This window comes from Adiantum capillus-veneris, chromosome 13 (assembly GCF_014529385.1).
Source record: "Adiantum capillus-veneris isolate H3 chromosome 13, ASM1452938v2, whole genome shotgun sequence".
NCBI lineage: Eukaryota > Viridiplantae > Streptophyta > Polypodiopsida > Polypodiales > Pteridaceae > Adiantum > Adiantum capillus-veneris.
The window spans coordinates 313,759-329,324 of NC_140943.1; the positions used below are offsets into that span (position 1 = coordinate 313,759).

The window sequence follows — 15,566 nt, forward strand, 5'->3', positions numbered from 1 at the left end:
TACCTTGAAATAACAAAGTCAAAAGCAATTCATATCACCAATTGAAACAATTTTCAAGATTGACAAATCAGATTGAAAAGAATTTGCAATATAGAGAGACAATTTCAAATATTTTTTATTCCTTCTAGCACGGTGATTTTACATCATGTATCTGAGGAGTTCAGAATTTTTTTGACCATTTTCTGGCGCCTATTTTGCGCGTAAGGCAACTCCCCAGTCAAGAGTGACTGCGCTATGGCATTTGGGTCAGTTGAGCCAATGGAAGCATGTATCCCTATATGGGCAAGCACTTTACCACGAAAGCCAGTGCCAAACGCTGTGCATACAAGGGATCTACGCACTAGGAACACTTGATGCGCAGTTTGAGCAATGGTACTCAAACACAAAAACTTGCTCAAAGCTTTTAACGACCAAGTCATAAAATGGGCTTGGGGAGTAAATTCATTATGGATAATGGCCACATCGCCAGGGGGGAGTTGTCCGAGGTAATGCGCAAGGGAAGCTTGAGGTCCAAAGCCCGTCCGCTTGCCACCCGTCCTTGTAGCAAAATCATCAACCTCCACAACATCCTGTCATAAACCGATGAAGGTTGAGAAAAAAGACAACGAAGGATAAAATAGTAACATGAAAATTAGGATACATTTTACCTCCTGCTCCTTGTCATCCTCCTCCTTGTTGCCCTTTGCATCCAAGTCAATGGTCCCATGCACCACAGATACAAGCTTTGGATCATCAAATGGGAGGTTGCATAATGGCATAGGCATCCTAGCAGCCTCAACCTTGGCTTGCGTGGCTTGGAAATCTTCATCAGCCACGTGCAACTGCTCTGCTGCCAGGACCTCCGCACATACAACTGCAATAGTGTCAGCAACAGGGTCCCCATCTGGCAAGAGCTTGCTTTCTAGGGCATCTGGAATATTGTCTAAGGGACATTTGCTACTGTTGCATAGCACGCTCAAGCATTCATCCATGCGTAAGCCAAATGCTTTTTCCAAATCATGCAAGAACACAAACTCCTCCCCATCCACTAACACTGAGGAGAAGCGGCTAATTTCTACCTCTGGGATAGCCACATCCGTCAGTGGTAGTGGCACTGGAGTGTCACTAGGGCCAGCCGCAACTATGGATTTCTCAACCACTTCCTCAAGACCCCTAGGGTACTCGAGCTGGTGTGCTTTTCCTTCCGCTGCAGGGTTCATGGGGATAACCTGCTACTCCTTGGTGTCCTTGATAAAGGACCCAACTTGAAGGTGTGGTAAGCGGAGCTCCTCCAAATCAGGTTCCTCGCTCACCAAGAAGATAAATGTTGCGAGCCGAGAAAGGTACTCCACCCCCAACTTGCGCTTCTTGAGCGCTGACACCCCAGGGGCTTGCTCGTCCAAGTGATGGCCTGCATTGGTTGCAATTTCTTGGAATCGTTGCAACCGCTTGGTGAATGGGCGATCACCTTTGTGTATATAGCGCAAAATATCGCAAGGCACCCAGATCCCTGTATGTGGGGGGATAGATACAGAATATTTTATGATGTGCTCCTCCATGAACGCAGAAATCTCCTCAAATGCATCCATGTGAAGGGCAACTGTGGCGTCAAGGTCAGGGAGACGAGTAAAAAAGGTGTGGAGGTCCAACTTCCCTTTGTATTTGGTGTCCTCGAGGAAGAGGATGAAGCGTGACAAAGGGGTGGATGTGGGTACAGATGCAGAGGCTGTGGCAGCATCCATGTTTAGCATGGGGTGTGGATAGAGAGTGGAGGAGCTCAGGATTTGCAAAAGTGAAAATAGTGAATGAGTTAGGTGGCCCCCCTTTTATAATGTACCCTTTTTTTAAGACATTAAAAAAAAAAGGCACTTTCACCAAAAAATGATTTCTCATCCCAATGCAAAAAATTATATTCAAAGGCATGATTTACCGAAGCAAATCATGTTGATTACAGCGGGGATCAATATGAAAATTGCAAGAGTTACAAAGTTATAAGATCGATAGCATAGTTCCATCTATCCCCCAGTCCTCCTCGACCTTCAATTTGTCTTCCATTCTCTTCCCAATCTGCGGACATTCATTACAATAAGCATCTAATGATTGACAAACCATGATGTATTGAAAATGTGTTGGAAGGATTCTCACCTTGTGACCTTGTAAACGAAATTGTGCTTGTTGAAGGGCCTCAAAACCCATAATAACCAAATGTTCTCGAACATTACTGAGAGTCCAATGCTTGTTCACTTGGACTGCCTCCAAAGCATCGTTGGGCATCTTCACTGCAATGTCAAAGCTTGCAATAGCGCCGTCTACACTCTGTATGGGAGTCCACACTCCAAGCTTGCACATCCAACGATCATAGTGAAATCGTATGTACACGGAGGTGCGGGATTTCAAATAGCGCATTCCAATACCTAAAGCTCCAACCTTACAACGGTACCGGTCCCCGTTGTGCATGCCCTCCACAAAACCCCAGTCCTCTCTTAAAAGCCTTCCTAATTCCTCGTAATGCGCATCTTTACATACAAGCATTGTGGTAGTCTCCACAAATCCAAACTCTTTAAAAATGTGCACAAAACAATGAATAGGCAAACACCAGCTCAAGCCCACAGACCTAGAAGCTTTAGAGTATTTCAAAGAGTTTTGGACATCCATTATCATCTTTTGCTTGAAAGATGCTACCGACCACAAATCTGGGACCGGCCACTCCATACTTAATAAGGAAGTTACTTTGATGGGTTCAAGCGTTCCAAATGCTTGTGTAGAAGTAGGGACAATATAGGAGTGAGAATAGAAGAAAATCCTTCTTTGAACCAGTTTGGTTGGGCAAAGATGCGGGAACATTATTGCTCCAATATCCGCATGTATAGCATTGAATGTGCCGGAGAGACTATGTAGTGGCTGCTCCTCCACCAACGTGGATGGAAATATTACTATAAATGCATGACAAATGTTAAGTATGAATCCATAATAACATTACACTGTGATTTCACACCTAGCTTTGTATTCTCAAAACATGTACTTACAATGTGTTGGAAATCGAGGTGGTTGTTGCAAATGCATGGTTGACATTGAGAAAACATGTTGCACAATGGCTATGGTCCCCTTGTCTTTGCGGTTCTTGAAGCCAAGGAGCTTTCCTTTCCAATGAAGATCCAAGTTTGCACGATTCCGCACACGATGAGGGCCAACAGCAGATGGTTGCATGTATACCCAAGCACCTTTGGTGAACTCTTGTGGCACCCACTCATCATCTACACCTCTAGTGTTGTGGCATGCAAGTGCTGTGACCTCATCCTTTGGTCGCCTTTGCGAAGTAGAGTTGGCCATGGTTGAGCAAAGCAAACTAGGAGGAGGAGAAGAACCTTGCTTGTTGCTACAATGTAGGTGTGATAAAGTGATATGAGAAAATGGTCAACCCTTGTGGCAATGGGAGGAGAAGGTGGACAACCCTTGCTTGGTGTGGCACTGGGAGGAGAAGGTGGATAAGCCTTGCTTGGTGTGGCAATGGAAGGTGGTAGGGGAGGAGAGAGGAGATTCCTTGTTGCAGCAATGGAGATGGTGTAAAGAGAGAGAGTGTTGGAGTAGAGGATGAGTGTGATGGTTGCAACCAAGGAGGGGTTGGAAAAGGGGTTCTAGAGAGAGAAAATCTCTTTTTGCCTAATAACTAATTTTGGGGGAGCTCTGGATAGCAAAAAAAGATTTTTTAAAAGTTTTTTAAAAATTTTGAATTTTAGGGCTTTTGGATGCACGTTTTGACTTTTTAAGATCAAAAAATGCTTTTTTGACCATAAAATAGTTTTAGGTGGGTTTTCAGAAGATGAAATTTGAGTTTTGAAATTTTTGAAAATTTTCAAATTTTTGGGATTTTTTCAAAACCGGATCAAAAAGGAGGGAAGTTAGAGGTTCCATATGGCCCACCCACCCCCCCCCACCCCCCCACCCCACCTTCTCACTAGGTAAGAGCCCATTTAAAAAGTGTAAGACTACTTTGTCCCCCTACATTTTTGAGGGCATAGAGTGTGTCCACCACCCTCTTCTCATTGGCTGGCCTCTAATTAACCTTAATCCCAAAGGGCCCCTAGAGGGTTCATATTTTTCCTAATGCTTCCACCTTCCTTTCTTTATCTCCGCATCCTTGCATGGCTATATTGTTTTGATCATGTGCTTGGTCACTTATTTATTGATCTCTTTCCATTGCATGTGGTTTTGATTTGCCCATTTTGAAAGTTGTCAAGTAGTGTGCGTCGCTTTCTGTGCCGACATACCGTGCGCTAGAGACTTCATGCACTGAAATGCATTAATGATCGCTTGTTGATGATCATCAAGCACTGATTGGGAGCCACAAACTTGTTCTTCATCGGCCATTTTATCTTAGAGCTACAATGAAAAAATAAACAAATATTCAATATCATTGACAAAAATATATTCTCATGATTCAGCAGTCTCACAGATACACAAAGTAGATCCATCTCGTTTGATGCAACTAAACGAAATCACAACTAACGAACCCAATTGAACCACAAGACAAATTTGAAATGAGTAAAGATAATTTATCTGATTAAAATACAAGAAAATTGATCTGATTGAAATACAAGACATGACTCAATGAGGTGAACCACCTCAAATCAAATAATACACATCAATACAAATGAAATACTTCAAACAAGACAAATGTATATCACAAAAATGTTTAGGTCAGGTAAAAAGATGACGCAAGTTCAACAAGCGGTTGTTGGACAAGATTAGGGTCTGTCTTTTAATGATCTTTGAAAAATATTAGAACATCAGATGCATTTCTTCTATTTTTCCCATTGTAGTATGGAAATATTGTGATCCACGGGGCTTCAGTGGTAAAGCCAATGCATCTTACAGTGGAGGGGTGAAGTGTTTGCATTCCTTGCTCTATCTGGAAGCTGTCAAATTTTGCCTCACTCCCTCCCATGTAGCATTTTTCCACGTATGTAATGTGGTCTCGAAAGAAAGAGATACCTTTGATGGTGTACAATGTGCACGCATCAAAAGAGCCTACTCCAACCCTTGTACCTTCTACCAAGGCCTTGTGTGAGGAATGCCAATAAGATGCGTGCACTTGGCATTCAAAGTCGTGCACATGATTGTGCCGGTGCCGTTGGCATCTGATCGGCCACCCACAGCTGCTTGCGCATCTTGGGCCATCTTCAATCTCTTATGTAAGGAGGCTTGGTCCTTAGATTTCACATGCTTCATCTTGACCTTCTGTTCCTCCCATAATTTGTCCTAGAGCTCTAATTTTGTCATATCGCAGGCAAGAGGGATATCTTTCTTTAAGTCTTTGCAATAGACTTTCATATTGCTCAACACTGTCCTAACCTTGTGGTGGGGGTCAAATTCTCAAATCCCTGCTGGAATCAGCAACTTATATTGGCCTTCACTTTGCAGCTTCCGCTCTGTGTCCTCCCATATAGTGCTAGTGAGGTCTTTGATGAAGACGTCGCTTTCACTAATCTGTTGTATGCGACCATCTGCACACGATGATATTGCCAAAATACATTCTTTTTAAATGGCACACATAATAATTTCCTTTTGATATGGCGCAAAAACAACATATCAAATACAAATTCATGGCTACACACTACACTAACACTCTCACACTAGTTCAGACAAACCACAACCATGACTTGAAAACTTTAAGAAATATGCACGAATTTATTGATAACCATTGGAAAAAAATTCACTTTAAAATGCAGTGTTTACACGTGTAAAATGCAGAGTGAACAAGTAGTTTATAAGAACTTCATCCAGATCAAAAAAATACATGTTAAAAATCTAAAATATTTTAGCATTTTAGCATTTCATCTAAGAATTTTTAACTTATATTTTACACTGGGCACTCTTACACTAGTTCAAACAAAGCATACACATTGACTTAAAGACTTCAAAAAATTGTGCAAGATTATATTTATTCAAATTGATAACCATTTTGACTTTAAATGATATATTTACTCGTGTAAAATGCTCCTAATAAAATTGTGCACATCTAATAGAACATGTTAAAAATCCAAAACAATTCAAATTTTCCGATTCGCTTCAAAAATAAAGCCTCTTGGAAGATACACGTATCGTGATGTACATATTGTCACTTTTATTTTAGCTCATTTAAAACATTGAAAGTATACAAACCGGGCTAGGAAATTGCAAAGAGTCTTGCTCTTTAAGAAGATAAAAAGGAGTATTTACCATGTAAATTTTGTGCATATAGTTTCTTACATAGAATTTATGTGAACGCAGCATTTAAAATAGCGATGATGATTAAAGCATTCTTTTGAATATGATTAGCTAGTATATATTTTCATGAGAACATTTAAAAACAACAATTCAAATATTTGTATATGAAATACTCTTTACGGCCGCGTTACCAACCAAGTATTTCATTTAATGCTTAAAAACATAAAATACACATGCACATACAAATTATATGCCGTTTGTATGGCCTGGTTAATGACCTGAATGCCACATTTATGCAAAAACAGATGCTTGTAACAAACGACACTCAACTAGCCGCGTTACCGATCGAGTGCCACACCCATCTAAGGAGAAATAATGGCTTGCATACGAACATCATATATCCGCTTTACCGACCGATGCCCATATGTTTTTTTTGGAAATGGGAAGGGAAGTTGACTCCCCATAAGGATACTAGATTGGCCATTTTACCGACGTAGTACCCAGACAGTAAGCCAATACTTACCACAAGGACACCATCATTCCCGCGTCACCGAGGTGATGCCCCCGTGGTAAGCACTGTTCCGTAGAACAGCTTACACACATACTCCCATTGTGTGGTAAGGTACCTTATGACTACCGTGCAATACGACACAAGGCATGCTATCACAAAACGCATGCGCACACACACAACACAGCACATACCAGGGTCGTGTGGTCAAGTACTCCGCTACTGACGCGCACTACGATGCAGAGCACGCTTCCACACAACCCCCTCTCTCCTCTCGATGTACCTGCAAATGCGGTCCTCTCTCTCTCTCTCTCTCTCTCTCTCTCTCTCTCTCTCTCTCTCTCTCTCTCTCTCTCACACACACACACACACACACACACAAAAGATGGATTAAGATAAAACACCCAGCAGGCCCGATCGGGGCCCTATATATATAATTCTACGGCCCTGCCGGGCTTATTGATTTTCTTGGCAGGCCCGCATGGAAAACTTAAAAACCCGACGGGCCTGCAGGGAAAACCAGGAAGCCCGACGGGCTTTTTGTGGGTTTCCAGGTTACCTTAAACCGGCTTCTTTGTGATCATGTTAAGTGTGATTATGTAAATGTGTCAATAAGACCTTGTGATCACACACAATTTGTGGCAATTATGTAAATATTAAATCCTTGCATGCAGTGCATGCCAATTACAATCGAAACTAGCTCATTGAACTTAGGGTGGAGGAGCCACTACTAAAGGACATTTATGTCACCCACGTTCATCTTCATTTCAACTTTTGTGATGTTAGTTTGATTATACAACTTATCCAAGGCAAGGTTCTTATAGTATTGGACATCTAATCTGTGAGTAGAGATTATCATAGTAGAGTTGATGATGTAGTCATTCGCACACGCTTCATCTATAATACATGCACCCAAGGTACAATTGATCTCATCTACGGGTGGTTTACTTTCACGAATAATGGTCAAGAACTGAAGCAATTTAGGGTCCGTTGCATGTCATACAGAGCATGTCATCTTGTACAAAATTGCATTTAGCCAGTGGACTAAGCTTGTGATTTGGCATGTGTTCAAAGAGATCATACACCTATATGGCTCAGAGAACTAAAAGTGTGAGTTTTAAAGAAGAAACCAAAATGAGAGCGAGACCGTCGCAACCTGCACCAAATCAAAAACTTTTGCACTTGCAATATCAGCTCAAGAATGAGAAAAAGGCTCAAATCTATAATGGCGGTATGGATCATTACTGTGTAAAAGTTGAAGAGAGGCCTAGTGAGTGTAAGGTCGTAGTGCACGTAGACTATAGTGGTGATCAGTACTTTGATGAAGAGGAAACATGTATATCATTGTGATTCATCTTTTTATTGTGGAAAAATGGGGATTAACAGACACCAAAGACAAAGTTGACGAAGATCCTAAGGAGAAGCCGCCAAAGTTGGACATTCCAAATGCCAAGCTTAGACGAGTAAATGTGGATACACGCATCAACACCAGCAACACACACGTGGGCTTATATAAGTATGACAACGGGGAGAAAATGCTCTAATATAGGTGTGAGGAGCCCAAGATTTTGTTCATCTGATTGGGATTGTCAATCTAGACTCCTTGATTATCGATCAAGGAAGAGATGGTAGCCTAACGTTCTCTTACCTTTACCAATATGAGTAATGAGATTTTGCTAGCTTCCTCTGTCTAAATGAACCTCTCTTTGGCTTGAAACCTAAGGAGTTCAGTCTCCTCCATTTCCCTCTCATGTGATGTTTGATTGATTGACGTTTGATCGATCTTCATTCAATCAATGTGATCTTGGTCGAAGGCCTTACCTTGCATTTTCTTGAGGCCTAGCTCCTCTAATCTAGACTTGCAGATTGATATCACATGGTTGTTAGTCTTTTTGAGCATAGACCCTACTCTCTTGATTGTAATTTGGATTTTTCTACTAAACCTTTTCCATACATTGGTCCTTTCCAAGGTGATGTCCTAACTTGGTTCTTCCACAACCCTAAACACTAGAGCCTTCAAGTGAGCGTCTCTGAATAAATTTGGGTAGGTGATGAGTAATTTCTTCGCACCCTACAGCTGATGTATATTCTCTGCGTAAAATATCAAGGTTCCAAGAAGGGGAAAGTGGTCAAAGACATTTACAAGGACCTGCATATGCAATCCAACCACCATTGTGAGAGAAATAGATTATGTCCAGTCTGGAGGCCGACTGAGAGGATTGGAGACAGTGGTAAGTGAACCCCACATCATCCCTCCAAGGGCTGGTTCCAAGCATCAACAAGAGTCAATTTGTCCTCCAGGGAAAACCATTGCTTACACTCACTCCCAATAAGAATACTTGAAGGGCCCTGTCTATCTTGTTTGGAGCAAACCATATTAAAGTCTCCCACCTTTCAAAAATCACCCTCTATTTCCAACATAGAGAGGTCATTCCATAGCATCATCCTACCTTTGAAATAATTAGGAACGTAAATGTTGACAATAGTGAGCAAGTTGTTATGTACCTTAATAGACATCGCAAGACCTCTTTCGGATGGGTGTTGAAAAAAAACTTTGGGCTCAAGATCCCTGTGGACATCTCTCATCACTCCACTAAATCCATCAAGAGTGGTGCCATAAAAAAAAAATTAGTTCAACAAGCATTTGTTTTCTCAAAATTGAGTCATCAAGATGATGTTCCTGCAGACACCAACAATTGCCATCTTTTCTCCTCTTCATGCACTACCAAAGGTTTTCTCGCTTCTCTTTCGTTCTTATTCCCTCACATTCTAGGATAGCATTTGTAGTGTGGGGTTCATGGGGAGAGAGGGACGGATTTTTCAACATCTTCCCCCTTCCCAGACACCACAGTTCTGACCCCGAGAGAATTCAGGTGCTTAAGAGTCCAAGGACTTCTTTTCTAGAAGTACTTCAAAGGGGTTGTGGATCAAGATGCCACTAGTTCCCCCTTTTGGTACAGCGGGAAGTAGAGAGGTCCCTTTCCCTTGCCATTGTCTTGACCCTTTGGGCCCTCTTCATCCTTGGGATTTGAACTACCGATGTTGTTGTTTCTGTGAAAACCTTAGTAGTAGAAGACGGGGAGACTAAAGCATTCTCATTGGATGGGGACTCAAGGATTTGTGGTCTCTCTTTTCATCCCCACAGCATTATCCTACACAAAGGTGAACTCTTTGTCGCATAGCCTCTTTTCCCTCCCCTACACTTGTGACTTTGTTACTCCTTATCTGTATCACAGTCTCTTCTGTAGTTATTTCCTTGACAAGGGCATGATTGTCGTCCCATGTAGTGTCATCTTGCATTGTAGGACTCACTTACTTTAGTGTTCAAGGGGCAATCCTTTGCAAAGTGACCAAATTTATTACACTCAAAGCAAGCCCCGAAGTAGGTTCCAAAATTGAGGGGAATAGTTATTAGACCAGCTCCAACATTGATCACTATGCTCTTTGGAGGTGTCTTAGAAAACATTCCAACCTATGCAAACCTAGTTGGAGGTCTTGCCTAGACCTCCTTGTCAGAAATAAACAAAGAGGTTCCCAGTTGACTGACAAGCAACTTGATATTATCCCAAAGCCAGCTAGGCAAACCCGTGAATGGTGAATCCCTTGGAGAGTCTCAACAGAGTCAAAAAATGGTTCTCATGGTACCACATAGACAATGGTTAAATATGAGGGGACCTTTTTCAAGGATCTTTGAGACATCAGTGTCCTCCATGAACCTAACTGAGCAGAAGCCCTTGGCAAGGTATGTGGTACTTTCAATTGCTCCCCCATGCCCAAGAATTTGAGGTCCCTAAATCCATTGAGTTAGCTTGTACCTATTTGGGACTCTCCCACTAAATCCAAACACAAGCGTTAGTTGAGCTTGCAAAGCTAGCTGCTTCTTGATAAGTGCTAGCAAAATTGCAATAGTGATTGCCTCCACTACCTCCAGTTGTTGCAACACGGACTTCTTTAGCAAGATGAACGCTCAATTCACCAGGCTTTCCACTACATTCTGCTTGCGAGCAAGTCTTTGTTCCCATTTAGGCCTGCCTCTATCTAATTGTTAACCTCTTTTACCTCCTGCATGAGCCAAACCTTTTCAGTTTTTAGTTTATCATGGCCTTTATCACTTGGGGCCTTAGGAGATTTCACTTTAGCATAGTCTTTAGAGCTAGGACCCTTCAATATGCTTGAAAATGATATGCCTGGTTTGAGAGTTGAAGAGCCTGTCACCGTCTTGCTTCCACTCATAAAGATGAAGAGCCTGTCACCGTCTTACTTCCACTCATAAAGATTCAACCCTGAGGACTAGAGAACTATCTTAAAGAGAACTATCTGAAAGTGTCTTAAGACAAAACTATTCACCACTTGAGCTCACAAATAGAGGTAGTTGTGTCTAAAAGTAATGAATTATTACATCTTGACAGCTCACAACACGAGCTAAAATCCTAGTTCTATCATCTTCTAATGAGGGAAAACCAATCTTCCCATTAAGAGTTGCAGAAAACTTTGTCTTTAGAGATGTTTGCAAGGTTAATGAGGAATAGTTTAAGAGTTTTGGGCAAATTCAAAGGTAATCTGGAAATTTTTGGCCAAATTTGAGGGGTACATTATAATTTTTTTAATTTGAGGGTATTTTAGGAATTTCTCCAAACGTTAGGGATATTTTGGTGAAAAATTTTGAATCAATGGTCTTATTGTCCACCATGATGTCCTGGATCAATTCTCTTAAATCAAGGAACAAATTCCAAGTCCGAACTACTTAAGGGTGGCCATGCCTCCTTCCCAAGCATAGTTTGGTAACTTTGCCCATTTGGATGGAGTTTAAAATCGTGATCATAGTAGACCCCCACATCGATGTGCAAATGCAAATCTACCAAAACTAGGCTGGGCTAAACCTTTGAGTGTGTGAAACACCTCAATATCTACTTCTCGCCCTTTGTGTCATGTCAAGATGATTCAACCCATTTGTTTTAGTGATAGTTCTCATTACTCTTACCATTGCACTCTGAAATATGGTGTGTAGCACGAGTTAATATCAAGAATCCAAATTAGACTAGCTCCACTCCCTCTCTCATCCAATAGATCTTGAAAGTCTCTTGGGATAGTTTCCTACAATGTTAAAACTCTTCTTTTTGTCTCTAGCTCCCATGGACTTCCATACCTGATTTGGGTAGCAAAATCTAGAAATATGGGTGCACACCAAAATGGCATGGCTTTGGAATCCACGCCCCCCCATGATCAATCCGTCAGTAAATAAGATTGTCTTCCAAGTTCTCCGTACCCATTTGCACACCTTAGCGGCCAGCCCCCGTGAAGTAGGGCACATGATGAAGAGATTAAGGGGGTCTTCGAAGGCTGATCTACATCCAGAGCAAGTGTTAGAGCCGAGCCCTCTAGTTTTCACCTTAATACCTATAGGCAAGGCTCCCCATATCACCTTCTAGATGAATATCTTCATATATTCTGGCCATTGAGACTCCCAAATGTCCTTAACACTCTTTTTCCAGCGCTCTTCAGACCATTTTTTCTTCCATGTTTTGGTGAGTGAGACTAACCAATATGCTTTGTATATCAGCATATTATAGGTATTTTGAGTCTTGGGAAGTGCGAACACTCTATCCTTCGGCCAATGCTAGGCTTTTCAATCAAGTTTTGATCCATTAATAGGTGGAGGTGAGGCTATAAGCACTTCCAAGAGTCTACCGATCATAAGCCTTTTCGTACATGCCCAAGTTATGTTGCATCCTTACAAGCTCCACATCCTTCCAGTAGAAGCTTCTGTCATCCCAAAGATGAGAGAGTTTAGAGATCCCTTTGTAGTTAACCAAGCATGCAACTTCCCTCCATAAAGGGTCCAAGGAACCCTTCCCAGTTTTGAGAGCCAGAGGGACCATTTAAGAGAGGAATCCCTGAAGTATATGAAGTTCTCCCCCCATTCCAGGGTTGAAGCTGCTTTGTTGCACTTTTGTGCTAACTCCCATGTGTAGCTTCTAAGCTTCATGAGTGTCCAAAAGGGCGCCAAAATCTTGTCTTGCACTGTGACATTCTTCCAAGTGCCCCCTTTCGAGGCAAGCTTTGCATCCTTAATCATATCCCATGCCATAATCACCCATTCCTCCTTTTGGTCCGTCGATGAGGTCACAATTTTGCCTTGACTCTTTGGTCTTGCTATCCATTCCCATCTCCCTCATTGGCAAGGGGTTGGGGATTTTGTGTTGTTTTTCCACAGGATCCATTTGATATGCTTCAAGAATTCTTTCCAATCGGATTTGCTCAGTTTTAGTAGTGGTGATACAAACAAGATGAAGGGATCATGAAAGCATTGATTACCATGACTCTGCTATGGAAGGGGAGGAGCACAAACTTCCACCTTCTCATTTTTCTATTTACTTTAAACAAGACTGTTGAACCGTAAATATGCATTATTCCCTAGGCTAGCACTAAGGTCTAGGATAATTAAAGGGTTGCCTAGGAGAAGGCATCAAAGGGCATGGGAAAGCTATAAATATACATTGTAATCTTAAGCATCAACATGAATGAGTAAAGATTGTATCTATCTCCTGTCTCTCGTCATCTTGGTCACGCCCTCTCTCTAACTGTTTTTTCTAACTGCCACCTTCTCTCTCTCTTGATTATGCATGGGCCATGGGGCTAACACATGGTGATCCCTGTTGTTTGTCTTCTAATGAAGATGGGAACGAATTTGTGACATTGTGGGAGACATGGTGAAGCAGTTACAGCAGTTCGAGGAAGGGTTCTTGGCAGAGTATGGCCAAGTCTGAGCCCCTTCTTGATGCAAGTTTAACTAAACTCTTTTGTGCAGGCAAAAAGCAAGTTTTCCTCATCCGGCGCGGCAGGAGGTATCGAACTCACAGAGTACCTCCAGGAAGTGGAAGGACAACCGCGGAGGTAATTCACCATGTGCGTTAACTATTTCATCAAGCATAATTTTAGGCATGATTGGATCTGTGAAGACAGCGAATCAGCAAATTCTGCAATGTCAAACTACGTTGCGGGTAACTAAATACTCTTGTCGCACATAGCATGAGGTCAAAACCTTTACCGTTTCAGACAAATTCTGCGCAGGCAAGATTTGAAATCTTATGTCGTTTCTAACCGCATAAGGAAATGGGCGCAATGGATGAACCATCGTTCACTGATAGTTCTACATGTAACGAGTACATACATAGCATTCGACTTGCATAGATTTTGTGCGTGACGAAGGAGAGTGCACTGCAATGTTGAATGCAGGATATAAAAAACAGTAGTTCATGATTAACTGCTTGGGTACTCTTAGTGTATTCAATGTATCATATTCATTTTATGTTTGTTTGTGAGTATTGAACCACCAATTACAAGGTGATCATGGAGATGTTTTTTCACTCGACCAAGGCAAAAGGACAATAATGAACGCGGGCGGCAAAACGATCAAGCATTGAACTCAAAGAATTGTGGCAGCAAACCGATTGGGCTCGCAATTATCTCGTACGTATAGCAAATGTTGATGGTTTACTGTTAAAAACAAAATTAGTCTTTTTAAGGGGCGATGCCCACACTATTATCATGAAGCATGTGAATGGTACTAAAATAATGTTTGTGTGTGTGGAAGTAGTCAGAAGAATGTGCCAAAAAACCTTACACCCGGAAATGTTTTTGCTGCAAAGCTCATCATCAGCATGATGGTAGGAGACTTGTAGGTACTATGACATAATTTGAAGACCAACTTTGACATAAAATGAAAGCATCATGGGGAAAAAAATGTAAGCAACCATGCATTTTTTGTGGGAAAAATGACCACAAATGGGAAAAATGTCGCAATAAGCCATCATCACAATGGGGGCATGATGATCACAAAGCCCGGCATTGTTCATTAACAATATTGGAGCAATATTACATTATTGAGCATGATATTGCACAAAATTGTTTGCATAAACCCAAAGCATGGGTAGACGATTTTGTTGGTGTAGTACAGAAAGCATATTTGTGGTTTTATAAGCATGGTGACAATACATCTCGCACATATATGCAATTGAACTTGCTAAAGGAGTTGCACAAAAATGCAAAGCACTTGCATGAGTTGCTTGGGGGAAAAAGGTTGCTAAAGAAACTGTTGAGAGCCTGGCATGTTGTAGCCGAAGAAGGGGATGAAAATGATGACGACCATGATGAACATGGGAATGGTAGGAATGGGATGGAGATTGGAGTGAAGAGAGAGGACCCTATGAGCCAAAAAGAGCCAAGGAGAGTCCCCAAGTAGCTCTATACTCACATCTTGCACCATAAACCAAAGCGATGCGGGTCAAATTCCTTAGATTTTATATGATGAATTGCATAATTTTGATGTAGTAAATGATGATGATGACATAGATTTGTTTGTTGATTATCATGGGATGAATCAAGAGATAAATGGTGCAACTCTAAAGTAAATGAATGCTTTGATGAGCTTTGTGATGAAGCATTGAAGAAAAATCATGAACTCTCACTTCTTGTTGACAAAGAAAATGATGTGATCAATGCTTTTGTGAATTCTCTTGCACTAGAAGAAGATTTTTGTGTTGCTCATGACGTTGAAATGGCAACTAACCAAAATAAAATTCTTCTTGATGAAATGTCCAAACATGAGAAACAAATTGTGGTGTGTGTGAAGCAACTATTTCACAAACTAAGGGTATGCTAAATGAATGTTTGCTTGAGGCAATGTTGTGTGATGGGATATGTGTATTTATCCACACAATTAGTGCCTATGTAAAGCATGATGGGGCTTGTATGCTTATCCATGCTAGGAAAGTTGATGATGTTGTAGTTTTGGGAAAACTAATATTAGCTTATTTTTGTGCATGATGATGCAAAGATCTTATGGCTTTTTCTCATTGTAAGCCTAGAAGGA

The 15,566-nt window shown here is 41.4% G+C and overlaps 1 protein-coding gene across 1 annotated transcript; it reads left to right on the forward strand.

Moving 5' to 3' along the window:
* The first annotated feature begins 13,401 nt into the window (after nt 1-13,401).
* On the forward strand, nt 13,402-15,142 carry LOC147443490 (uncharacterized). The gene is made up of 4 exons (XM_086527665.1): nt 13,402-13,455; nt 13,503-13,588; nt 14,072-14,164; nt 14,292-15,142. The coding sequence occupies exons 1-4, from the start codon at nt 13,402-13,404 to the stop codon at nt 14,374-14,376; spliced, it is 318 nt and encodes a 105-aa protein (XP_086383791.1). The 3' UTR covers nt 14,377-15,142.
* Nucleotides 15,143-15,566: the final 424 nt, after the last annotated feature.